The following is a 25,346-nucleotide window of genomic DNA, read 5'->3' as shown; positions in this document are numbered from 1 at the left end:
TTTTCCAGCTGGCTGATTGCTTCGTAAGGAGTGTTCTACCCAGAGAACTTGAGTCAACCCGCTGTAGGGTGAGGGGGGAACCAGTCTTCCTTTGGGCGCCTTACTGGTTAGAAGATAGGACGCAATGGTCAGAGTTATAGTCCCACCGAAATCTGTATTTTCTACTGAAATGCTGCAGAGCGGGGGATAGATGGTAAGCAAATGTACTCTGTTGATGGTATTACATTTATTTGGGGTCATCAAAATGAAAGCTGACTGTGGAGAAATACAGATGGTCTCTTGATAATAAAAAATTGAGCAGTAAAGTAGCTTATGAAATTCAGTGTTGATAGATGCAAAATAACACATGTAGGCAGGAGGAGGGGAAAGGCCTGGAGTAGGTAAAAGCCAAGTAATTACTCTTTCTTATAATTCAAGAGCTGAAGGCATCGAGTGAAATTATGGGATAGCAAGTTTAAAACCAAGTTCTTTTTCTGCAGACAGTTAAACAAGGGAACTCTCTTCCACAGGGGATGTTACGGAGAATGAAATAATAAATGGATTTAAAAGGCAGTTTAGATGTATTCATGGAGGGTTGGGAGGGGGGAGGCCCATGAAAAGCTGTTGAAAACAAGGATGAAGATGCGTTCTCTATCATCTCAGGACACCTCTATGGTGGGTATTGCTAGAAGCTGAACGAATGAGCCGTCAATGTATGGCTATTTGTTTGCCCTGCTCTTATGCTTTCCCTAGGCATCTGCTGCTGGCTAGTGTCAAAGCCAGAATATGGGCTCTATTGCAAGGAGGCAATCAAACGATGGAGGACTGTCTCCTCTGGAGTTACTCCTCAGACCAAAAACTTAGCTCTGAAAGGAGGAGTTAGGGCATGGTCTGTTCACTGGAGATGGAAGTCAGAAACTTCCCTCCCATGGTCTGTAAAGCTCAGGGGTACTTACTTTCAATTAATGCTTTATAGTTTACATATTTTCTTAGTGTAGAAAATATATTAAAGGAAGAGTAATTGGGTCAGCGAATTGTATTTCCTTGGAGAAAAAATAATACACCAGTGGACTGTCTCCTAAATATATGTCCTAACATCTATCACTTGTTCTGAACCTCAGGCTCATAGATTAAAAAGGGGGTTGTAGCACATCTTGGCTGTTAGTTGTATTCTTTGTGATTTTCCAAGTCTAGCTAATGAAATAGATATTATGTTACACTATGCCAGGTTGACATCAGTGCCATCTTCAGCAATATCAGTAAGCTTCAGAGAGGCAAGAGGTAGTCTTTACTGCTTCTTTCTATTCCATTTTGTTCCTGATTATTTGAATCTTGTTTTTCCCATGTACTGGAGGTCTCAAATCTTTGAAAGCCACAAATCTATCTCCTGACATTACTAGCTGCTTTCATATCTTTGAGCCAGCACCTTGGATAATAGTACCATTAGAGGCAGGAGAATATGATGAGCAGGTTCCTGAGGATAAGTCTGGATGCCTGGGAGTTTGTAGTTATTCCTAGGAGGTGGGAATGAGTTTTCTCCTATCCCAAGAGATGTGGCTACCAGCTAAGATTTTTCTCCTTTTCTATTTTCTTCTCTGTAACTTTGTCATATCTCATCATCTACCTGGCTGTCCCCTTGTGACATGACAGAGCGTGGCTTTTCCTCTTCACTTTCCTGTTAGGTTTGTGGTTTATTCACCAGCTCTCAGTCACCTTGCTTAGCAGCATTGCCTTCTCAGCTGCCCTCAAAGGAAACAGGGCAGCGTATCAATAATGCTCCCATTTTGTTTGAAATGTTTGGGGGAATATATGAATTTCCATGAATTCTTCTTGTCAGAGAATGTGACAAAGGAGGTAAAAGAGAAGGAGGTAAAAGAAACAGGAAAAAGTTAAATGCAGAACAGTTTGTTGCATAAAGCCTTTCAATCCTTCTCTTTAAAAACCAGGTCACGGTGTCTCAGAATCAATGGGATAAGGGTAAATTGGCTCCCCAGTGCCTGGAAACTCTTGTCAGTTTTCCCTCATTCATTTTTTTATAAGAGGAAGACTTGTAACCAGCACTAACAAACCTTTTCCCATCTGCAAACATTCTGATCTTAGCAGAAAAGAAAAAAAGCACAGAAGCACTTACATCAACAGATGTGAGCTCTGATTTAAACAATAGTAATTTATTCCTGCTGATCTTTACTCTAACAACATCTGCAAGTGCACTGTGCAGTATTTTTGTTTAGAGATATTGCCTTTGCTTCTCTATAATACACGCTCTTTTCTTAATATATTACTTACATGCTCCAGAGCGTAGGGGATAATTAGAAGTAGATTTTGGAGAAAAGATTTGGAGCTTTGAGAATCTGCAAGATAGTTCAAGCATACTTGCATCTTAATAGTTCAAAAAGTTCAAAGACCTGATATTATAATATTTAATACTTTCTAACATTTTTACTTTCTTTCATGTATATTTTCTTTTATCTATGCACATTCAGCAGCTCTAGGTCTTTAAAATTTGTCCTTGATGTTTTACTTTTCAGGAATAAGTTGTTCTTTTTTCCATTGTAGGGTCTTGAGTAGATAAAGGATTTTTACCTGTGCGGGTGTGCAGCATGCAACACAGAGGAAAGACAACAATAAGGACTGCCATGGAATGCAAATGAGTAGAAACCAATTAGAAAGTCTTAGAAGAACAAAATGTGGTTATTTAATCAGTGCTTAACAACTTTAGGAGATGCACTTAAACAGGGATAATTCATCGGCAGCACAGATGGTATGTGCTGCTAACTCTAAGTGCGGTGAAGAGAGAAAAGCAGAATTCCTTTGTTCTGCTTTGCTTTGTAGAGTCTGGAACTGCTATGTAGCATGTCTCTACTGATCCCTATTTTTAAATGCCTATCTGGATAGCTTTTCAGCTAAAGAAAAAGTTAGGGTAAGGAAACCTTTTATAAGATCCTCTTCACTCCAATTTGAAATAGTTATGCGTTAGTATATAGTACAGTATGCAGTGCTAATAGGAAGAACCTCATCGTGTGTATTAATAAAGACTTCAAGGTTATAAGGAGAGAAAAACTCTTACATGTCTCACCCTAAAACATCTTAGACATTCTTCCTAGAAAAGAGCCTGTGTCAAAGAGCCTTCTGTGTACCTTCATCATTTTGTAATGATTGTATACGTTGTGAAGGTTGAGACTATGCAGCGGATCACAAGCATTGAATTCCCTCTCCACCCTTCTGGAGTTCCTCAGCCTTCCTAAAAGCTCATGTAACAGAAACGGCAACTCCTTTATTGGAATGAACAAGTCACTAATATTATTCTCAAGAAGATAAGTGTGCTGACCAGGACAGCTACTCCTTACCCAACAGATGTGGAAGACTCAGTATCTCTGACACAGTTGTATCGTCCACTTCGAGAGAGAAAAAGAGAAATATACACTGTTGGTTCAACAAAAGGCAAGAAATATGCTTCCTCTGTAATAAAGTCCTTCCAGATGGTAAGGCTGATGTGCTGTCCCAGCAACTCCTCTCATGATGGCAGCTACATCAAAGAAATCATAGGCAGGGAGAGCCAAATAATGTCTCCCCTGTAATGAACCTCAGAATCCAAGAATGATGGAGAGGTCAACAGCAGCCTGTGCACCAAACAGCAGCAGCTTTGGAGTCAGAGAGCAGTCCAGCTCAGGGCCACATTAATAACATTTTCCACCATGGCAGAGTCTACGCCTCTACACTGCAAAGCACTGATGACTTCAGTGGGACTGTTCAAACACTTACAGTGAAACAGATGATGAAGTGCTGCCTTGGATTAGGGCCCAGTGGTCTCCAGACATCCGTTCTGGGGAAGGTGGCTGGGTGTTAAATCCTTATCTTGGAGATGTTTGTGTGCAGGGTGGAGCCGTGGAGAACTTGTGGATGGGAACAGAGATCTGTTGACCAAATCCTCCTCTTGTTGGATGGCTGAATGCGGGGGCATGGCCGAGTCCTTGAAATTGTCTCCCAAACTACAGGTGGAATTCTTTTTCTAGGTACTTAATTTCTTTCTGCAGAAATAATAACTCTTCAAAACAACTCTGTCTTGCCCTCCTCATTCTTGAAATGCTGCCAATCTGAGCCTGGCTTTTTCAGGCATCAAAGGGCCTGAACTTAACAGTGTTTGGCTAAGACGCTTGGTGACTTTTGCATGCCTTATGGGAAAAGCTAGCAGAAACAAAAGTCTAAGGAGGTCTTCGGGACCTACCTCGTCTTTAATAAAGACATAACATCTGAATTTCTCTTTTTTTTTTGTATTTCTGTTTCTCTGATGATTTATGGTGAGTAAAGGTGGTCCTCTACAGTTTTACAAGGGCCTGATGCTTGCTATGGTAGGATAAGGAGAGAGAGGGAATCGCTTGGCTACAGGTGTCCTGAAGCATTTTCATTCAAGGCCAAGAAAGACTCTTTGAATAAACTTACTCAGTCCAGATCACATGGTATAGCTGTATCTCACGTCAGTGAAGCTGTGGGTAACAGAAATGTGAACCACCTTTGTGTGGCCCTCACTCTGTGGAAGTGAGGCAGCAGATAGTCCTGCAAACCCTGTGAATTTCATCCTTTTCTGGCATGGCGAGAGCTGGATTGAATCCTACAGAAAGTGAGGCTGTCAGCTCCTTAGCAAAAAGGAGTTGTTAAAAATGTATGTGTCTCGCACTCTCAAACACTGTGATGAAGAGGATCTGAGAATGAAGACCGATGCGTCTCCCAAGGGACCATAGCAGTGTCATAACACCTGAGCTGCAAAGTAACGTGACCATCTCTTAAGAGCTATCATGGTACTTCTGTTCCTATGTTACTGCCCAAATTGACAGGGATCTAGGGCAGCCGTTCTACCAAGAATAGTTAGTGTAGGCTTTTTCACCAATAAAGTGACTTTCCCCAGAGCCTAAGACAGTGAATGTATTGGCAGTATTGCATTGACAGTATAGAAGTGCCTTCTTTGGCATTCTCATGAAGGTTTTTTGGTTTTCTGTGAATTAAAAAGCATCCTCATGGCAGATGTTGCCAGAAATTGTCTGTGATAACAGGCCTGGAATTATCTCCGCTGGCTTTAGTGCAACAATGAAGGAGATATATCAGTCTCATGTTGAGCTGCTCCCTACAGCTCAGCAAGCAAACCAGATGCCAGGTGAGACAAACAACCTGTTTCTTTCATTCCTCCTTTGTTGTAAGTACCTCAACATGGAGTACTACATGAAAAACAGCTGGTGATCCTTCACACTGAGCTATATTACACTTACCCTGTGATGTTCCTGGGCAGCCAAACTGTCCTGACATGGGACAGTTCCAGTAGTCTGGATTTTGCAAAGGCTGTGATTGACAAGGAGAAAATAAACTTTTCTTTCATGACGGCATGCAAACAAATCAGAATGCTTTAAAGGAGATCGAAAGCAGCTTTCCCAGCAGCAAGTCAGCCTATAAACAATCCCCCAGGAATCTCCCTCCTCCCCCTTTCTTTTGCAGGTTCCAACACAGTTGTAGTAAAAATTGAACAAGCATTTCATCATGTGTCTGCAAACTGATCTTGCCTTTGTACAGTTGTTGGGATTAATGTGGCAAAAGCCAACAGTTCTCGCTTTTTGTTTAAATTAGAACATGATCTCGTATAATAATGAAGTAAAGATTGTCTCAAGAATGCCTTTCCTTTTCTTGCCTTTTGTCTATTTGCACGTTTTCTAAGGGAAATTGATCCTGGTCCTGTCAAATATTTGACATTTAAGTAAATGTCTGTAGTTAGCACCTAGATGTTGAAGGTCTGTTGTTAGCTTTAATGAGGCAGAATTTATCTTATGATTCTCTAGGGAAGTTACTGTCAACATAAATCTGGCAGGAGTAAGTTGGGCATGCATTTTTTAAATGTCCATTGTTAAACATTGTTCTTCATTGTTTCCTCTTTTTTCATAAGGTTGCTTTAATTTTTTTTTAAATCTTTTTATTTCATCTTGGATCGATTTACTCCAGCAATTAAAGGGCAATACTGACACTGTGCTCTTAGAAGAATAGTGGTAGGAGACAATTTGCAGTGCCTGAGATACTGGATTTGCATCTCTATTACAGCTTTGGCCTTTCAGCACCACAGAGCTAATGAAAATTGTCATCTCTGTAGTGCCGTTTGTTTGGCCAGCTACTCAGTAGCTCTGCCATTACAGTCATCGCTATTGCGATTACCAGCTACCTTTGTGCGTGGAGGCAAAGCCCTGTTGCGCACTGCTGCGCTGTTGCATACTCACCCTTCAGATGGTAGTGGCTCCCGAGCCTGGCATTGTTCCTATCGGTTGTGTGAATGTGTGCATTTTACATGTTTGAATGATCTCTTTGTAAACCAGGAGTCTCCGTCTCCTGGTTAACCTTATTGTTCCTGAAAGTAGTTTCTGTGTGTCTCAATTAGGTTGACAGTGACACAATTTGGAACGAAGTTCACTCATCTGGTGCTGCTCGCCTGGCCGTGGGCTGTGTCATTGAACTTGTTTTTAAAGTAGCCACAGGAGAATTGAAGGTTGGTATGATAACAACACTTAACTTTGATACTGGCTCTGCAGAAGAATCAGCAGAACTCAGTTCATGGCTGTGTTTTGCAGGAGCTCTAGTTAGCTTTATTTTAATGGCACCATCTGGCTCTAGTCATAAAATTCTTTGAGGATATCAGCAAGTGAACAGCAGACTCCTGGTGAATGTTCTTACGCACTGATTAAAAAGAAGAAAGAAACCAGAGCAGCAAGTGAAATCGTTATTCCAGTGATATCTGAGGGCCTTGCTGTTGCCTTCAGCTGGGCCAGCTAATTTGCCGTTTAAGTGACCTCCTTCGGAAGGTTTTTTTCCTGAATGGAAGGAAATACTATACCAACCAGTTACCATAAAATTCATGGAGATTTTTTTCCCCTCCTCCAAAAGAGAGCATCATACACTGCTATGGTCTTATGAGAAAAACTATCAAGGACAACTAAATAATTCCAAAACAGAACTAGGAATTCTGGCTGCAAATCTGCATCCGTCTCTGTGAGATAACTGTTCCTGTCTGTCTCATTTCTGCCTTCTCTTATTTTTGTGTAGAATGGCTTTGCTGTTGTTCGACCTCCAGGTCACCATGCAGAAGAAAGCACGCCCATGTAAGTATGCATGTGTGCTTTGATTAACTTGCTTCAATGTCTGTCTATTATGTGATCTACAGCTATAAACTAGAAAAGGAGTTTGTTAATTTATTATTGCACATATTCTTATTATAGTTTCTTGCTGATTGTTTTGCAGTCAAGTATTAGATTCAAAGCTCCTAGCAATCCTCTAGAAGCAGGCAAGATCCTGCTTTGTGTTTTGGGGTAGGTATTTATTTTAGTAAGAGCTGCATTACAGTCATGCTTTCAAAAAGCCCTGATGCTTTTATTTACCCTTGTGAATTATCTTAAGTTAAATATTGATGTTTCTTCTACAGTGAGGAAAGCAAGGATCTGCAACTGATACTAGTATATCAAACATAACTTTGTGTCGTGGGATTAAAACATTGAATTAGGAAGGTGTTGGAGTGTGAGGGCTTCATGAAACAAAAGCTGAAGTCAGGCACGGTACACGGGTTTAGTAGAGCAGGGTTTATATGAGAGTTTTGGCCATTGGGCTGTTTTCACATCAGGCCTCCCACACAAATCATATTGGGCTTCTATATGTGACTTATTGGGTGTTGAAGTTTCATGTCATTGGCTTTGTGACTGATTCGTGGAGCCTTTGGTGCTTTGGTCCCAGATCCGAGTGCTTTCTGCAGGATTCCCCTCAGCGCAGCATTTCGAGACCTCTCAGCCGGACCGCTCCATTTCCGATGATGCACGTGGCAACATACCACTTCAGCTATTGATCCTTTCCCTTCTTTTTCCTTTTCTGCATTCTTCCCCCATTACCCCTGTTCCCTTAGCCCCCCATACGAGCACTGGGGGGGCTGCTAAGCACCCACTGGGCAGTTTGCATTGAGCAGCATCGTGGAGGGGTTTGCAAAGCGTAAAACGGTCCCCGTTTCCTGAGAGATTGCAAGACACCTGCTGCTGTATGGCTGTTTTGTGTTTCTAATTGAACACACATGCATCTTACAGAGGGGGAAAGACGAGTGAAAGCAGTGGAAATTTCTTCCTACTGTGTTATGTCTTGGATGATAGATGTACTGGGACTAAGGCAAACCTATAATTAACACTTCTTTTTTTCTCTCTGTCTTTTTCTCCTCCCTCTCATCACCTCCAGGGGTTTCTGCTATTTTAACTCTGTGGCAATTGCAGCCAAGCTGCTCCAGCAAAGACTGAACGTTAGCAAAATTCTTATAGTGGACTGGGTGAGTAAACTTTGATTCTTACCTATGAAGAGATCAGATAGATAGAAGTTTTTCTTTATTTTTTGAGTTTGCTTGCAAAGCCGGTCCAGGCTTTGTAAGTCAGTGAAAAAAATGTTGTCTGTGGTCTGTAAGCCAAAATTCCTTTCTGTTTTATTTTTTAATAAGAGATTTCTTAAGGGGTGCATAGGTTTCAGAACAGAAATAGAATTTTTATTGTACTCTTACTCCCCTCCCCAGTTCTATGCAATTCTGAATAACTAGCTACCTTCTACAGCAAGACCATAACACAGTTGCGAGGATGGATAATTCTGTCAACTGCGGTGGTATTTTCTCCAAAAAAAAAAAAAAGAAAGAAATGGCTGTGAAGGCATTTGAGCACTTGGGTCACCTAAGAGTTTTGATTAGATTGCCACAACTCTTCCATGGACCAGACTCACAAGTTAAAATGGAAGTATTTTTCTTTTTGATGTAGTAGATGGGCATCATTTTCCTCACTTCCCACTGACTGTTTTTCATGTCAGAAAGGAGGGGCATTTTGAATAACCGTCCCCTGTGATGTATTTGTGCACTGAGCAGCAATGCAGTAGAGGATCTGAGCAGTGAGTTTGTGTTGTTTAACCCAGATGGGCCCAACCTGAGAAATTTCCTGGGACTTGCTTCAGTGTTCACCCTACAGACAGACTGATTAAAAACACAAAATTGGGGTAACTGACATAGCCCTTCCTTCCCCTTGTCCTACAAGATTGTTTATCAATCCAGTTCTCTCCAAGAAAATGAATCTTGTCATCAGTTTTGATATATGCTTGAGATTGTGTTTACTCCTATTTATTCTGTTTTGTTAAACGGAAAGTATAACACAAAGCCAGCTGTGCAATGCAGATTACTCTCATTTGCAATAAACTGCTTCAGTGAGATCAGAGAAGCCCAAGAAACCATAACAGAACAAAGCAAAACCCTCCAAATCCCAAGCTGATGGCTTTAATCTGTGTTGTTACTAAGGTATTAACCTTCCTCATATAATACAATCTCTGTCCCTGAAGGATGTACACCACGGAAATGGTACTCAACAAGCTTTCTACAATGATCCTAATGTTCTTTATATTTCACTACATCGCTATGATGATGGGAACTTCTTCCCGGGCAGTGGTGCTCCTGATGAGGTAAGAACATGGATCAACATAGCATCTACGTTTGCAACATGTTGCTGTGTCTGACTGGAACTGCTCGTGGTTGTGATGGAGGTGGCCTCTGCTGGGCAAAGCTGCAGAGGAGTTTGTGCCACCATACCGAAGGTTGTGCTTGTTAGCACCTCTCCCAGAACCTGATGTCCGGTTTTGTGTTTTTCTGTGTGTTCCTGTCCAAGTCCTAACAGCTGTGTGCGTTGTGTCCTGCTGCTGCAGGCTGTCAGGAAAGGGAAATCTCTTGGCAAACAATCAAAAACTTAATTCATGTAGTTAGACGCTCAAGCCCTTATGGGACAACCTGTTCCAAAGGACCTCTTTGCCAGCTGTCACAGACAGCGTTTTCTTCCCTGAAGAACAGGACTTTGTGTACTTTTCAGGCCTTCCCCAAAGCGAGGCATAAGCGTTTTGTTAGATGGGAGAGGAACAGGTTGTCCACGGCTGTGCCACCAGCACTGCACTGTAGTGCTTGGGTTTCCTGGCACGATCTTGGAACTCGTCACCTCCTCCCTTGTCCCCGCTAGACTGTTGCTCACAGTGAGCGTGCTGCATTCAGCTTTAGCAGTCTGGATATTGGAATTTTAGCTTGAGTCAGTCATGTCGTGGGACAAAACCCAACAGTTACTGGTGGTTTCCCCGCTACAGAAAGAAAGGCTGTGCAAATTACAATAGAAGCATTTTTTCTCCTGGGCCCTTCAGACGGACTCTTGTGCTTTAGTCACATCCTTTCTTTCATTCTAGGTTGGCAGCCAATATGCTGTCGTTGAAGAATGAGCTTAGCGCTGTCGTTTGAAAGTATACCTGTGCATATTTCTCCTTTTCTGTGATGGAGAGCCTTTGTTCAGACTGTTATGAAGGAAATCCCTTCTGGCTTGTGGGTTGTTTACTAAAAAAACATAATCAGCCTGGACAGCGTGCTCTGTTGTAAACTAGCTGCCGCACTAATTTGCCCTACTTATAATAAAGAGACTTGAAATCATTCTTTACCCAGGACCCTATAGGCACTCATTTCCAGCCGTGCTGTGAGTGGAACTCGTTAAAACAGTGCTATTTGGTGTATTATAGTGGCCTCACAGAAGACATTTGCTGCTAACTCAGAGAGCGTGGGGACCTTTCCTTCAGTTTTCTCTCATGGCATTTATCATTCCTCCCTCACAGAAGTTGGTGAATGAGTTCTGCCAGGCAAGTGAGGTGGGGAAAAATAATGCAGGAAACTGCAAGTAGAGAGCATAGAAACGATCAGTATTTGAATGATATAATCAGAAAAATCTTCCATGATGTATAGGGCTTTCATTTCAGCTGTAGTTTTGGCTTAAATTTGAATTAAAAGTGTTTCCTTCCTAATAGATATCCAGTTGTCATCCTTCATATGTGGCTTATCAGCGGGAAATTATGAAATGCTGCATTTTATTTACCCTGAAATGCTCTAGATTAAATCTGAAAAGTCTTAGAATTCTTGCCCTATCAATTTTGCATTTTCCCATTCAGCAAACATTGATGTTTCCATTTAGATTTCTAAAGAAACTTTAATGTAATGTAATACGTCTTTGTTACCCTATTTGTGCACTACTGTTGTAATGAATGGACTGCAGCTCTTGGCAGTGGGCTTAACTTCTGCTTTAGACTATACAAAGGACGTGAGGTCTTAGACTTCTCTGAGACCCGCTTTTTCGCTAACCCTTGAAATTAATAACGGGCTTACAAAATTTCTAGTATTGTAAGGAAATACTGGACTAAATTATCCACTCCATATATACCATTTATAGTAATTTTTAGAGGGTATGTGCTATTCTAGACTGAATAAAACAAAGACTACCAAATAAATTAAATTCAAGCCACAGATGACTAAATAACCCAGTGCAGAGGGATAAAAGCACTGTGGTTTTCCACCAGTGATATTTACTGCAATAGAGAAAAAAGGATCTGAAACAGAAGCGCTGCAGCTTTATCTAGCCTGGATTATCTGGCTGTGTATCGTATAACACAATTAGAGTTTTTCAAAAATTTTTTTTTCATACACAGACGCCTACCAAAAAAAAATATTCTGGAAGAGTGCAGATCCCTGTCCCAGAGATACAAGCAGGCCCACTGGCAGCAGGCAGTCCTTAGTTATCCCTCAGATACTGCTGCCACACAGCAGACAAGACCCTGGTTGACAAAGGCACTGAATACAGGCATTTGGGGTTGACCGTGAACGAGCAAAGGATGGCCTTGTGCGTTGGCACAGGAGTTGCTGTAACCCCTCCACTCCTCATCCCCCCCCCCCCCCCCCCCCCGGTTTCTTCCTCTCTGCCACCTTCCTCTGCTATCATGCTAAGATGGGATGGTTTTACATACGCCACCCGCCATGTCCCTTTGGTCAGCAAAAATCTGTTCTTTGTGAATGATACTTTTCCCCAGCAGAGGGGGTACTCACTCTGATTAAAATTGTAGGATTCCCCCCCCACCACCACCACCACCAGGAAATAGAATGCATATGAAATACCCTTCAGAATAAAACTGGAAAGGAATTAATTCCATGAGGTATCACGTGAAATGCCCTCTTGTGCAAAAGAGGAAAAGGACCTGTATTAATGATGTTTTTTTTTTTTTTTTTCTCGGGCAACTAGCAAATGCTGGCTGTCCACAGCTCCCATCGAGATCAGAGCACGCAGGAGCATATAGGAGCTTTAATTTTACTCTTGCTTTGGGAACTGAAGTACTCTAGAGGGAAAAATTACCACACCAAGTTATTGAATCAAAATCCATATTTAGCTGAATGAATAGAAAGATATCAAAGATGTGTTGCCAGAATTAGCAGTTTCCATATGTGTAGTTAAAAGTATTGTTTCCCTTTTCCAGGTTGGCACAGGAGCAGGAGTTGGTTTCAATGTTAACATGGCCTTTACTGGTGGCCTTGATCCACCGATGGGAGATACAGAATACTTAACTGCTTTCAGGTAATATTGAAGACTTCTTCTAACATCTTTTCCACTGAAACTGAATTTCTTGTGCGATCTTTCTGAATCTTGAGTTTCTCCCTTACTAAATTAAGGAATAAGATTTTCGTAGAGCTGCAGTTATTTTTTGAGCGCCATGTGGAATAAAGCAGAATTATTAAACAGAATTTTTCTGGCTGGAAGAAATGGGTGGCATTAGGGTATTCAGTGACTGACATATACTTACTGCTCAGCACTGATCGATGCAAAAATTCAAAGTCTACTGATATGAATAAGCTCTTCTGTTGTTGGCAAAAAATCGTTCTGGCTCATTGTGGTGAATATTTCTATGCATGAGGAAATGGACAGGGGGGTGGACCCAGAAAAACTTGTCAACAGGTTGTTATAAGTTAGAGTTTCGGAGTGCGGCTAGCCCAAGGCCTGAGACATCCTTATGGCGATACACAAAGTGATATTAGACATCTGAGTGATCATGAGTTTGTCATTGCTCATGACTCCTCCCCGCTTCACTCAGGCAGAGTTCCGAAGTGAGGCTGGCAGAGGCACTTGGGCTTGTTTTGATAAGCTTTATTTTTTATTATTATTCACCCAAAATATCAGATGTGATCATTCTAAGCAACTGGAAAAAAATTATTGACTTTTGTGTTTTTTGGTTTTTTTCTTTTTTACTGGATTCTGGTTTCTCCTCAGAAGCAGCATGTTGCATGTTATGAATGCAAATGTAATCCTATATTAAACAAATGTTACTCATCACTCTCTGTTAAGAGTGTGAGTGAAGGTAGGCAAAGCTGTAGAGTTTAATTAATATATTTGGGGGATATCTTCCTTGATTAGCAGTAACAGTACCATCAGATGTAAACCACTGCGCTTGGTTGTTTTATGAGCGTATTTAAGCGTGCTCTGGAGAGTCGGTTGTTCACTGAGTCTCTGCACGAAGTAGGAGGTGAAGCCGCTTGTCAGGACATGCCATATGCATGTCCCACTGACCCCATCATAGTGGTCCAGCTCATGCAGGCACAGGAAACCTCAGGATGGTAGAGAATAATTAATTGCCTGAGCTGATCCTTGCTTTCCTCCACCTATCAACGTGATTGAAAGAGGTGTGGGAATCAAAATGCAGTTTTTTTCTGTTAGCTGACCCACAGCCATGTGCCTAACAGTCCTGGCCATCCTGACCAGCGTCCCTACAGGAGCATTGCAAGAGTATGGGTGGTGCGTTTTCTCACTGCTCTGAGCATCTAATGGGCAAAATAATTACATTAACGGAGATCCAGTGATAAATGCCTCCATAGTAGTGTTGATCTTCTGAACCTGTGGAAATGATTCTTCTACCTTAACACTCCTTGTCTTTAAAATAGTCTCTCCTTTTTCCTTGCCATCATTATTTTTGCTCTTCTCTGGCAGCTTAAAAAAAAAAAGCTTGAAACTGCCTAAATTGGGCCTGGCAGAAAATAGCTGAGGCCATTGTCTCGCAGCTAGAGGTGCGCAACACTGCATTTTTTTCCTGCAGCAAAGAGAGTTCTTGTCCAGCAGCAAGTTTCTGGGACTATCACAAAGATTTGATGCACTGCTGAACAGCAAGGGAATAGCTCAAATAAGGTGACTGTACATGACTGGTGGTTTTGGAACTTATTGGAAGCCTAGAGTAATGCATTTGCCTCCCAGACCTGCCAAGAACAGGAAAAGGATGGTATTAAAAGTTACTGTGGAAGCAGCATAACAGAAAAGTGAAATGAATGCAAACCTTTCTGGGTTAGAGGAGAAATTTTAAGTAATATAGTAGTGACTAGAGGCCTATGTGAGACCGCCCTTTCCTCTCTCTGTTCTTTCCAAGGAGAACAAAAATATAATTCCCTGATTTTCTATCTTCAAATGAATTTAGTGCGCTTCTGGCGAACGCTCTGCATAAATTTAGGGAGACATACACTTGCCAAAACATTGGATGCAAATTTCTGCGAATACCCAGGTGGAGTTTTGACTTCTTGAAATAGCATTGCATGCATTAAATCTAGGAGAAGAGCGTTATTTTTTGGTCTTCACTCTGTGTATGCTTTTTATTGTAACGTTATACTGAGCAAAAAGAGCTTTTACTTTTCAGTATGCCATTACAGTGCCTTCAAACAATGTATACAATTTAAAATAATATATAGTCAAATAACTGTCATTTATCTTGATGTTTTATTGCTGTTATGGGAAAGCAAGTACTTTAGTCCAAAGTGGAAGTCTGTTTATCCCAGCAGCCAACAAGACTGATCTCTCCATTGGAGAAAGAAATGCGCGACTCTCAACTGAGTGACATACTTGCTATTAAATGTTAATTTAGTTTCTAGGCTCCTGGAAAATTGTTCAGCGCAGCCTACAAATGTAATAAGAACTTTGCCAGCCACTCCTTAATAGATGTTGGTGTCTTTTTGCCCAGGGATAACAGCTCTTCGAGGACCGTGTGTTGTAGCTAGTCGTAGCTCTTATTTTGCCAGGGTTATGAGAAGCGAGTTACTTGTGACCCATCCTTATAGGTAGCACCTCCCGTTCTCTCCCCATTGTGCACACCTTCAGTCAGTAAGTTAAATTGGAAGCTTTTTTAATCTCATGCCAAGTTTGTTCATGATAATACATTATCAAGTGACCTTTTTAAATCTTAACCAGATTCTTTGAAAAACATTTTTCCTGAATCTTTTTATTGATTTTAATGTAAAATAATGCTTTGAAGTTTACAATTTATAGTCCCCCGAGAGTTAGAAAGTGAAGGGAATGGGTCGTATATCCTTTTTTAACTCTTTTCTTGTGCTAGCCCCATGAGACAATGCATGCCTTCAAGGCAGCACCTTGTTATTCCACCCCATCGAATGCCACGTTGCATTTGCTGGGGATCAAACCTAAGATGAAGAAAAGATAAGAAAATTGGTCATAATGAACTCCAGAAGCAGGAGGCATTTTCACCATGAACTTGGAAACTCACAGTGGAGAACTGAGCTTTAATTCAAACCAGTCCAAATGCCAAACTGTGAGGCTTTGAAGTCTGTAGAGGAATCAGTGGAAATCCTTTGAGCTAGGCAAAGATACTGATATACTTTTTTTTTTAAGCCTTAACTCTTAGCGTGCTTGTCTGCTTTTAGGGAAGAAAGCCGTCCCTCTGTGTAAAATACATAAGATACTGGAAGAAAAAATATGCAGCATGCTTTTCATTTTTTATTCTCTTTCAGGGTGAACTACTATATGGATTTGATAAAAGCATGTGCTCTAATGAAATAACAGCTGAGATAATTGGCCTCATAAATTGGTCTGCTGATGAGTGAATAAATGAATCCAAATGAAATTTATCTTCCCCGTATTGAGAACCTGTTTCAAACAGTGCCGTTTTTTTCTCTTCCCAAAGAAAGAACAATAACTTATGTCGAAGATTTCCTCCTGAGAATTTCTTCTAAGATTGTTAGCATACCCATATTTACACTAAAATGTTGCATTGGATGTCCATTAATAACGCTGAGCCTTTTCAAAAGTGCGACCGAGAGTTAAAAATGCTCAGTGGAGCAGCCTTGCCTTGCGCTTCGCCGCTTATTGTCATCGTAAGTGAGAACTGAAATCACCAGGCTGCAGAAAAAGCGTATTTTGGCCTGTTTGGAAACTGGGGTGATATCACTATCGGTATCTTTGGGGGGAAGCAGGGTGGAGTCACCCCAATCGCTAATAGATGTTCAGCCTGACAGAACCGCTTGGGGATCTTGCTGAGAGCTTGGCGCTCCTCCATGGTAGGATAACTGCAGCTATGCCTGCCCTAGATGGCAGCACGTTATGATTTTGCTGACCGTTCTGCTGATTGAATGTTCCACGGCTGAAGTCACCACCAAAGTATGTGGGCAATACAGATTTCACAGATTGTGTGGCAATGCATTAAGCACGAGTGCGTGACATAGAATTTAGGAGGTCCCTAAATCACCAAACCTTCGTTGGCATTCATTGCTGTTATTCTGTAGTTATAGAAACAAGCAATTGTAAAATTTAGTTGTTACCAGAGCCTGCTGTTTCCTAGCTTGTTGCACAAGAAGAAGTAATGTCGGCTTCTATAAATTCTCGTGACGTTTTTCAAGCATTATGTAAGAGTGTGCTATGCGAACCTGGCTAGGAGACCTGCAGAAAAATGTGAAGACTGAGGTTAGTTCCTTATTACAAGAGAACAGCAATTACATAGTGAAATTACATTGCATTACGCACATGAGTTTTCCTCTGATTTTACTGTACGAAAGTATACCTGATGATTCTAGAAGTTGCATTATTTCATCTGATTTTTTTCCTACCCCTGTCTCTTGCACAGTTTTAATCTCTCATACAGCTTGATTTCATGTTAGTTGTACTTTTATCTGAACCTCCTAAAATAGAAGGGAAACCAGGACTGTAGATTGAAAGCTCCCTCCTCCTCCTGAATTTCTCAGACAGTGTCGAAAGTGTTAAATGAGTTTGGAAGCCAAGTTTCAGGGAGGGAGGTTGTTTTTTTCCTTCCATCCATAAAACATTTCAGAAGTAAGGAAGGGTGAGGGGGAGCTGACCATGTTTTGCCTGGAGTCGTTGTCTCTGTATTTCAGATTTCACGCTCTCCGATGCTCATTTTGTGCCCAAGTTCCTAATCCGTTTTGACATAGGAAATGACCGTGGAGATGACTGTTTCTAGAAACAGGGAGTAGAGTCTTCAGGAGACCGATTAGCCTTAGGAGCAGCGGGTAATGTTTTGTTATATATGGGAAACAGTGGGGAAAGGGTTTTTAAAGTGCTCAGCCTTTTAAATTTCATTTTGACTTACTCACTGGAACTGAACATTCAACAGAAAAAAAAAAAAACCTTCTGTAGAACTATTTCATCGACTTTGCATTTATTAAGCATTTTAGTTGGTGAATTGGCTATTAAAAGACTAAAAGATACTCAATCTTCTAGCAAATACGTATAAAACTGTATTTTCCCCCAACTAATTGCACAACATGGTCAGTAGTTTTTACTTTTTGTAGCTGTCGGTATTAACTAATGTGTAGCTGTTCAGCCTAGCTGTATTTTAAGTTAACTGAAAGGATGTGATTTATTTTAAGAAAACAAAACAACAGCCCCACCCAGCTGAAATCCTAGGAATTTTAAAGGTGTAACTAACCCCTGTTTTTTAATAAGTCAGCATGGCTGGAAATAATATTCAGTGTTGTATAACTTTTAATTCTTCAGTCAGGAACTTTGTAGTTACTCTAGCCATTAGTTGAAGGACCCATTTCCATAGAAACCAGGTCACCTTCTTGACAGTAATTTCAGTTAGTGGCTTTTTTGTAGTATGATCATCAGGGCAAAGTCATAGGATCCTTTGCAATGTAATTGTTTTCTCTCAGGGATTCAACTTTATTGTGGCAGATTTGAGTGAGAAGAATGTTTTTTTTCCATGCTTGAGAAAAAGTAAAATCTGAAAGACTTAGATGTGTCTGAAATTCTACCCACAGATGAAATCTCAGAAATACCTCATTCAAAACCAGTTCATTTGGACTTTCAGCTGCCTGAGGCTGAAAATTTCACATGGGACTTTCACTTTTTTTCACAATTAGAAAAAAGGTTGAGGAAGTTATAAGATCTCAAAAGACTATCGTATGTTGCTGACTTCAAAAAACGCAGCGTGGTTCCTGCAGTCCAAGCGAGGCTGCGTGAAGCAGCTTCCTGGGCCCAGTGCTCCTATCGGATCACATAAACGAAGCCTCACACTCCTGAGATGCCCTGCTGGACTTGATGCGGATGTGGGGCTCACTGCAGCATTCCATCCATGCGCTCCATATCACCGTTGATTCAGACCTAAAGTTTTAAGACCAAAGACATAGATGCTTATGTGTTTGGCAAGTATCAAATACATTTGGGATTGTGGCTTTTGGGTCCTGGCCTAATACTAGAAATAGGAGAAACTCAAAAGAAGGAGCAGACTTTGAGAGTCACAAAAGAAGGAAAGGGTTCAAGTCCGGATTTGACTCTGTGAGAAGGATTTCTGATAGCGTACCAGAAAGCATCGTTAGCCTGTTAGTTCTGACAATGAGATCTTAACGCTTTTCCCTCCGAGTTTCAGCTGCCTGCTGACTCCTGGGTCCTCCAGACTCAAAGGTGAAGGTTGAGAAGCCTCTGTCTAGGATTTTGCATGCAGTGCCCCCATCCCATGGGGACAGATGCTGTCCATCCTGTGACTGGCCCTTTGGGGACAGGAGAACCAGGGGACCTCATGTATCTTAAATTAGTGAGGGGGATCAGATAATCATTCTGAAATTTACTCTGGCTACTGAGCACTGTTAATAATCGCTTGGAAATGAAGACAGATACAGGAGTACAGGAGTAGCCACTTGGTGGGGTGCTGTACAGTCACCCTTTCTGTTCTGGAGAAAACCTCAAAACAGCTTGCTCCAGCTCTTGTCAAATACCCATTGATTTCCTTTTAACGAGCAGCCGCTGCTTTTTCTCCCTTAAAATTTATAAGGACAAGTTTCACCTTGAATTGTTGAGGTTGCCTGTGTATTCTCTGTGCCACTAGAGGGTATCTTCTAGCTGTTGTCATTCATACAGGCAGCGTCTGCAAACCATCACTGCACCCTGTCAGTCGTTCACATTGCTCACCTGCTGTGCACTGCTGTTTCATATGCTTCGGGTGTGTTAGCGTTTGGGTGTCAGCCAGATGAGCTATTCCATGGAAAATATACATATGTAGAGAGAGATACACAGATTGATTAGTAGTTGCATTGGTTGTTCGACTCTGATAGCTAGTGCACACAACGCCAGGATGTTGATTTTGGTTTGCTCTGCGACGTGGATTAGGGTGATACCACACAGCAGTTGAGGTGCTAGCCACTCCCATGGTATCATAACCTCGTCTGGAAAAAAAATCTGATGATTTTAGCAGTTTTACTTTGGTTAGAAATGAAATAGCTCAGCAGTACTTCAAAGTGCAGAAAAAACCCTTTGCCACATGCACTTGCTTCAGAACTGCTGCTTAAGTCCTCTGTGAATGAGGTGGTTTCTACTTAAATGTGTGTAAGTTTTACTAAACAGAATTCTGAAAAAGAAAATAAGATTGTTCCTTTCATATGTTTACATGCCTGTGTGTACTGCAGAGTGGCCAGCAGGAAGAAGGCAGGAGGCTGTTAGATTAGCTGTTAGATTAGCATGGCAATCTGTTGCCAAAAAATTTAAGTTAGAATTATTTTTCAGTGCCTCAACCAGAGCTCCGTTTGAGCTGATGTGCCTTGGCATCCCCACCTGCTTAGACTAGAGAATAGGAACTGTGTTCAGCTGTACTTTTAGAAACTGTTTGACGGATTTGATGCTACTCGAATTCATGCTTTGGAAAGTTATCCTTGCCAGTAACTGTTCCTAAGATAGGGAACAAGAGAATGCTACTTTTCAGTACCAGAAAGGGGATGATGATGTTCAGTTTTCCCTAATCTTACAGCAGCTATTTAGGTTTGGAGAGATGTTTCTATAAATCAGTCGGTACATTTATAAGAGAAGAAGTTCATTTGGAAAACATTACTTTATATAAAGGGGCTTGAGTTGGAGACTTTTAACTTAATACATCTCCTTGCTTTTCCACCATTTCCTGCTGTTATCATTGCCTCATCATAACAACTCAAAGCAATTTTCAGCCCCCTGAATGCGTGTACCCCTGGTATAAACTGCATTCAAAAGAAGGTATTCATCCAAAAATGCTTGCTATAGGCTTTCTTAATCAGAAGGGATTGTGTGCATCTGTATCATGTTTATTAAGAAACTCTGTTCCTTTGAAATTTTGTATTGCTGTAATTTCAGTTCCACTGTGTTTGCTCTAGATGAAGAAGCAATTACTCTGCTGAACTTTTCATTTTTGCTTAGCTGGCATCTTGACTTTGGAAATGGGATGTTTGCAACCTTATGTAGACTTTTGAAAAGAAACTGAGTAGACTGAAGAGAGAAATCGTTGTGAAAATGCCTTTTGCTGAGAAACCACAAAGATAGACCTCTTATTTCATTTGAATGCCAGCCTTGTCGGCATGGATTCCCCAAAGGGAAATCATGCTTGACCAATCTGATAGCCTTCTCGGATGGGGTGACTGGCTGGGTAGATGAGGGGAGAGCAGTGGATGTTGTCTACCTGGACTTCAGCAAGGTTTTTGACACTGTCTCCCATCACATCCTCCTAGGTAAACTCAGGAAGTGTGGGCTAGACGAGTGGAGAGTGAGGTGGATGGAGAACTGGCTGGATGGCCGAGCTCCGAGGGTTGTGGTGAATGGCGCAGAGTCAAGTTGGAGGCCTGTGGCTAGTGGTGTCCCCCAGGGGTCATTTCTGGGTCCAGTCTTGTTCAACTTATTCATCAAGGACCTGGAGGAAGGGACAGAGTGCACCCTCAGCAAGTTTGCTGATGATACTAAACTGGGGGGAATGGCTGACACACGAGAAGGCTGTGCTGCCATTCAGAGGGATCTCTGTAGGCTGGAGAGGTGGGCGGAGAGGAACCTCCTGAAGTTCCAGAAAGGGAAGAGCAGAGTCTTGCACCTAGGGAGGAATAACCCCATGCAGCAGTACAGGCTGGGGGTTGACCTGCTGGAAAGCAGCTCTGCAGAGAAGGGCCTGGGAGTCCTGGTGGACAACCAGTTAAGCATGAGTCAGCAATGTGTCCTTGTGGCCAAGAAGGCCCATGGGAGCCTGGGGTGCATTAGGCAGAGTGTTGCCAGCAGGTGGAGGGAGGTGATCCTGCCCCTCTCCTCAGCCCTGGGGAGGCCTCACCTCTGGAGTACTGTGTCCACTTCTGGGCTCCCCAGTCCAAGAGAGACATGGCACTCCTGGGGAGAGTCCAGCAGAGGGCTACAAAGATGATGAGGGGACTGGAGCATCTCTCCTGTGAGGAAAGGCTGCGAGAGCTGGGCCTGTTCAGCCTGGAGAAGAGAAAGCTGAGAGGCAATCTCATCAATGTCTACAAGTGTCTGAAGGGGGAGTGTCAAGAGGATGGGGCCAGACTCTTCTCTGTGGTGCCCTGCAACAGGACAAGAGGCAACGGGCACAAACTGAACCACAGGAAGTTCCATCTGAACAGGAGGAAAGACTTCTTGACTGAGAGGGTGACAGAGCACTGGAAGAGGTTGCCCAGAGAGGTGGTGGAGTCTCCTTTGCTGGAGATATTCAAAACCACTTGGATGGGCAATGTGCTGGAGCAGGGAGGTTGGACGAGATGATCTCCAGAGGTCTCTTCCAACCTCAACCATTCTGTGATTCTTAACAGACATTAGTTTACAGATGCTAAGGAATTCGACCTGTTTTTCAGAGGACACCAAAAGCAAGAGGGACAGGAAATAGAATTCTGTAAGGTGTATTTGGGTGGGGTATTTGCATATTAAAGTTTCCTTTTGCCTGAGCAGATAATTTACTGAGTGTGATAACCATATGATCCTGCCCGCTCTCAGTGTTTTTGGGCCAACTCAGTGGGAGACCGCTCAGTCTGGTGGAGACCAGGCCTTGCACTGCGATGTTGCCTGCCCTCACCAGCCACACACAGCCATACACCAGGGAGTGCTTGTGCACACTGTGACCTCTCCAGCCTTTAATTATGGTTAATGAAAAGTGCAGTGTGGAAAAAATAAGTGCCTTTGCAGATATTTAGAAGGAGCACAGTGCTGCTGCTGGAAGACAAGTTCCCCCCACTGAGGTATTTAGATGACAGGTTTTCCAGGTGGCTTTGCAGTCTGTGCCAGCTGCCCTGCACCTTTCTGCTTGTGCCTTCTTTGCTCTGGTTGACCATGTCTGAGAAGCAAGACATGACCACAAACAGAAACCGTCATGTATGGCAGGTTATTTCCCTGGTTCCAATGTCAGGCTGTTAATGGTGGAAATAATGGGCCACACCCAAAAAATGACGTGATAGCTGGGCAGCCAAGTTCTCATCTTCTAAGGAACGAGGAAATGGGTTTTGCTCCTGTGGAATAAAAATACTGGGTTTTGTAAGAGTTTGCCCAAGATTCAGGCTTAAAGGCTTAGGTTTGCGCAAGGTTTAAGTGTTCCTTTTTTCATTGAAGAGCCAAAGTAATGTATCTGCTGCTGATAATTTTTTGTTGCAGAACGGTAGTAATGCCCATTGCCAACGAATTTGCCCCAGATGTTGTGCTGGTATCGTCTGGTTTTGATGCAGTGGAGGGCCATCCTACACCTCTCGGAGGATATAATCTATCAGCGAAATGTAAGTTGTGGCTTTACAACCAGCAAGGATTCCAAATTGGTGTAAATTGCTGTCCCAGGGGCTTCAGTAGACTATTTCCAGTTTTTAACCTCTTTGGTATCTACCTTCAAGCCTTTGATTTCAATGACAGTTTTCAGAATTTTTCTGCGTGTTTCCACGTGTTTTGGCACTGCACTTTGACTTGGCTGAAGTCTTTCTTGTCTTGGAGCAGTGTGTTTTTCACTTCAAAAGAAAGTAAATTCTGAAGTCTTCTGCAGTGGAATCTCTGCGGAAGATAGCCGCTAAATAAGAAAAAGTGCATGTTTGTTCGAATGCAAAATTGAAGAAAGAGGAAATGCCAGATTTAAACAGCATATCCTAGTCTGAATATTCGTAGATGTCTGTTTCTTTCTCCAGGATGTTTTACTAAAATTGGAGCTGAACATTTTCTTCCCCAACTTTGAAACAATCATATGGGCTCACAAGAACATCCTTTTCGCTTCGGATCAATGATATTTTACCCTGCCCAGGGGATGAACTGAAGCTTTTTTTTTTTTTCCACCCCTCCTTGGTTACACTGGGTTTATCTGGCATTGTTTCATTCAGGTCATTTGAGAAGACCTTTTTTTTCCCTTGCAAAAGCAAAAGGATTTATTTTTTTTCAGTTTGTTCTCAGTCAGGAAACATTCTCTGCAGTGGACTTCAGAACCTCATAAGGTACCCGAACCCATAAATTTTATAAAAGAATAAAGTGGAATAGATTTACAAGAGACAAGTTATTTAAGACATCCAGAAACACTTTGTAATGAGAATCACTTGTTTACCTGTGTGTTGAATTTCCCATGCTTTGTTACGCTCACAAAACGAGAGGTTGTGTATTGTGTTACGGGCGCAGTCATGAATCTTTTATCTGGCTGTTAATTTACCAATTTGCAAAGGTGCTTGTGGGAGTTATGAGACTCAGCACAAAACAAAACCGGGGGAATTTGGAAGAGGGGCGTAAGTGCACTCTATTATCTTTTGTTTGGTTTTTTTTTTTTTTGGTGGAGGGGGAGGGTTGGCTTGAGGACATGTTTTTTAAATCCTCACAGCTTGGTTCTGTTTTGTTTAAAGGGTAGAAATGTATTGTGTGTCATATGATCAAAGTCCCGGGTGCCCCAGGAATTTTTATAGCATATTATATACTGGAAGAAACGTCTGTTAAGAACTAGATGTCAAATATCTCTGGGGCGCTGTGATGCTGCTATCACAACTAAAAGCACCGGCAGCAATGTTACTTATTTCCCCTTAACCTCCTCCCCTCTCCTGTTTTCCTCCCTCGCCCCGCCATGCCTCCTGCATGACTTCTGCAACAGCCTTTGCTTCCCACGCCTTAGAAATAAGGGCAAAAAGCAGCCTCCTTCCATCCTCTTTCCTTCCTTCTGAAGCTGATATTTGCCGCTGTGTTTAATTCCAAGCAACAAAGGGTAATAGAAAGGATTCTGATGGCTCTTACGGAGGAAAAAGCTGTGGCGGTGCCCTCCAGATGGCTGACGGCAGAGCGGAGAGAAGGATCTGCCCCGCAGTGCACGTGTTGGAGCAGATCCGAAGGGGAACTGGAGCTGGAATCCTGACACGAACGTCTTAAAATCAAACCTGGCTTATATTACGCATTTAGTCCCTTCAGATCCCTTGTGGTTTTTTAATGTGATGTAATTCCTTTTTATGCTGCTTTGATCCTGTGCCAGGAGTCTGATCCTCGTGATCACCTTTGACCTTTTTCTTGTGTTTCCTGTCCCCCGATGCAGGCTTTGGGTACCTGACGAAGCAGCTGATGGGCCTGGCCGGAGGTCGCATCATTCTGGCCCTCGAAGGAGGGCACGACCTGACTGCCATTTGCGACGCCTCGGAAGCATGTGTTTCTGCTTTGCTGGGAAACGAGGTACAAAGAAAGCTGAAAATGCTATGGATGGCCTTTTCTTGAGAAGCTCAGGGCACTGCAACCTCCGCACCTTCTTGCAGAGTTTCAAGTGGTGTGAATTTGCATTGTTAATTCTCCAAAACACTGAATTTCCTAAATTTCTAGCTTTTTTTTTTTTTTTGTAGCAAAAGAGTTAAAGGCTGTCTATTTAAATTTTTTTGATCACCTTTGCTCAGCAGTTCATGCTACAAGGATTGAAATGCCTAAGAACTGAATTTATCCAAATAGTTTGCTTTGTGCACCTTTTATTCATTTCTGAAGTCGCTGTCGAAGCCTTGCCTTCTCTTTGCTGTTGCTCTCTAGCAGTACAGTGTATCTGCTCTGTCATGCAACTGGCTTGACATTGTTTTCCATTTTATTTTTTTGGTTACCTTATGTTTTCTACCTTCTACACACTGCTGTGTTGTAAAAGCCTAATTATGTTACAGAAGATAACAGGAGAGGCCAGAGTATTTGACTGCAGGATAAGGGCAAGCCAGAGAATTGCACGAAGGAAATCTGGTTCATGGTGTCTAGGGGAGATCTGGGTGTTTTTCTGCAGACGTAGATACTTTAGCTTTTGTCTCTGTTCTTAATGTCAGTGGGATAAAAGAAGAAATTATTCAGATTCCTCTTTCCTGCCATCTTTGATGCAGCCGTGAGTATTAGCATCTGCTGAAACTGGTAAAAAGTGAGCAATTTAGGGATACATTTCTTCCAAAATGATTGGTATTTTAAAAATTCACAGTGGTGGCATTTGACGTGTCTTCGGGCTCTGGGAGTTCAGGGTCATGTACTGCA

The 25,346-nt window shown here is 42.1% G+C and overlaps 1 protein-coding gene across 17 annotated transcripts in view; it reads left to right on the top strand.

Moving 5' to 3' along the window:
• Positions 1–25,346, top strand: part of HDAC4 (histone deacetylase 4) — a 293,162-nt gene that overhangs the window by 256,247 nt on the left and 11,569 nt on the right. For all 17 annotated transcript variants that reach the window (XM_068947757.1, XM_068947754.1, XM_068947760.1 and 14 more), the window contains 7 exons: positions 6,389–6,496; positions 7,051–7,106; positions 8,218–8,305; positions 9,346–9,465; positions 12,328–12,425; positions 22,509–22,627; positions 24,394–24,527. In XM_068947757.1, coding sequence (XP_068803858.1) covers positions 6,389–6,496; positions 7,051–7,106; positions 8,218–8,305; positions 9,346–9,465; positions 12,328–12,425; positions 22,509–22,627; positions 24,394–24,527 — 723 coding nt within the window. The remainder of the gene's footprint in view (positions 1–6,388; positions 6,497–7,050; positions 7,107–8,217; positions 8,306–9,345; positions 9,466–12,327; positions 12,426–22,508; positions 22,628–24,393; positions 24,528–25,346) is intronic.

The sequence above is a fragment of the Struthio camelus genome, chromosome 6 (genome assembly GCF_040807025.1).
Source record: "Struthio camelus isolate bStrCam1 chromosome 6, bStrCam1.hap1, whole genome shotgun sequence".
In the NCBI taxonomy this organism is placed as follows: domain Eukaryota; kingdom Metazoa; phylum Chordata; class Aves; order Struthioniformes; family Struthionidae; genus Struthio; species Struthio camelus.
This window is presented reverse-complemented; position numbering and strand designations above follow the sequence as displayed.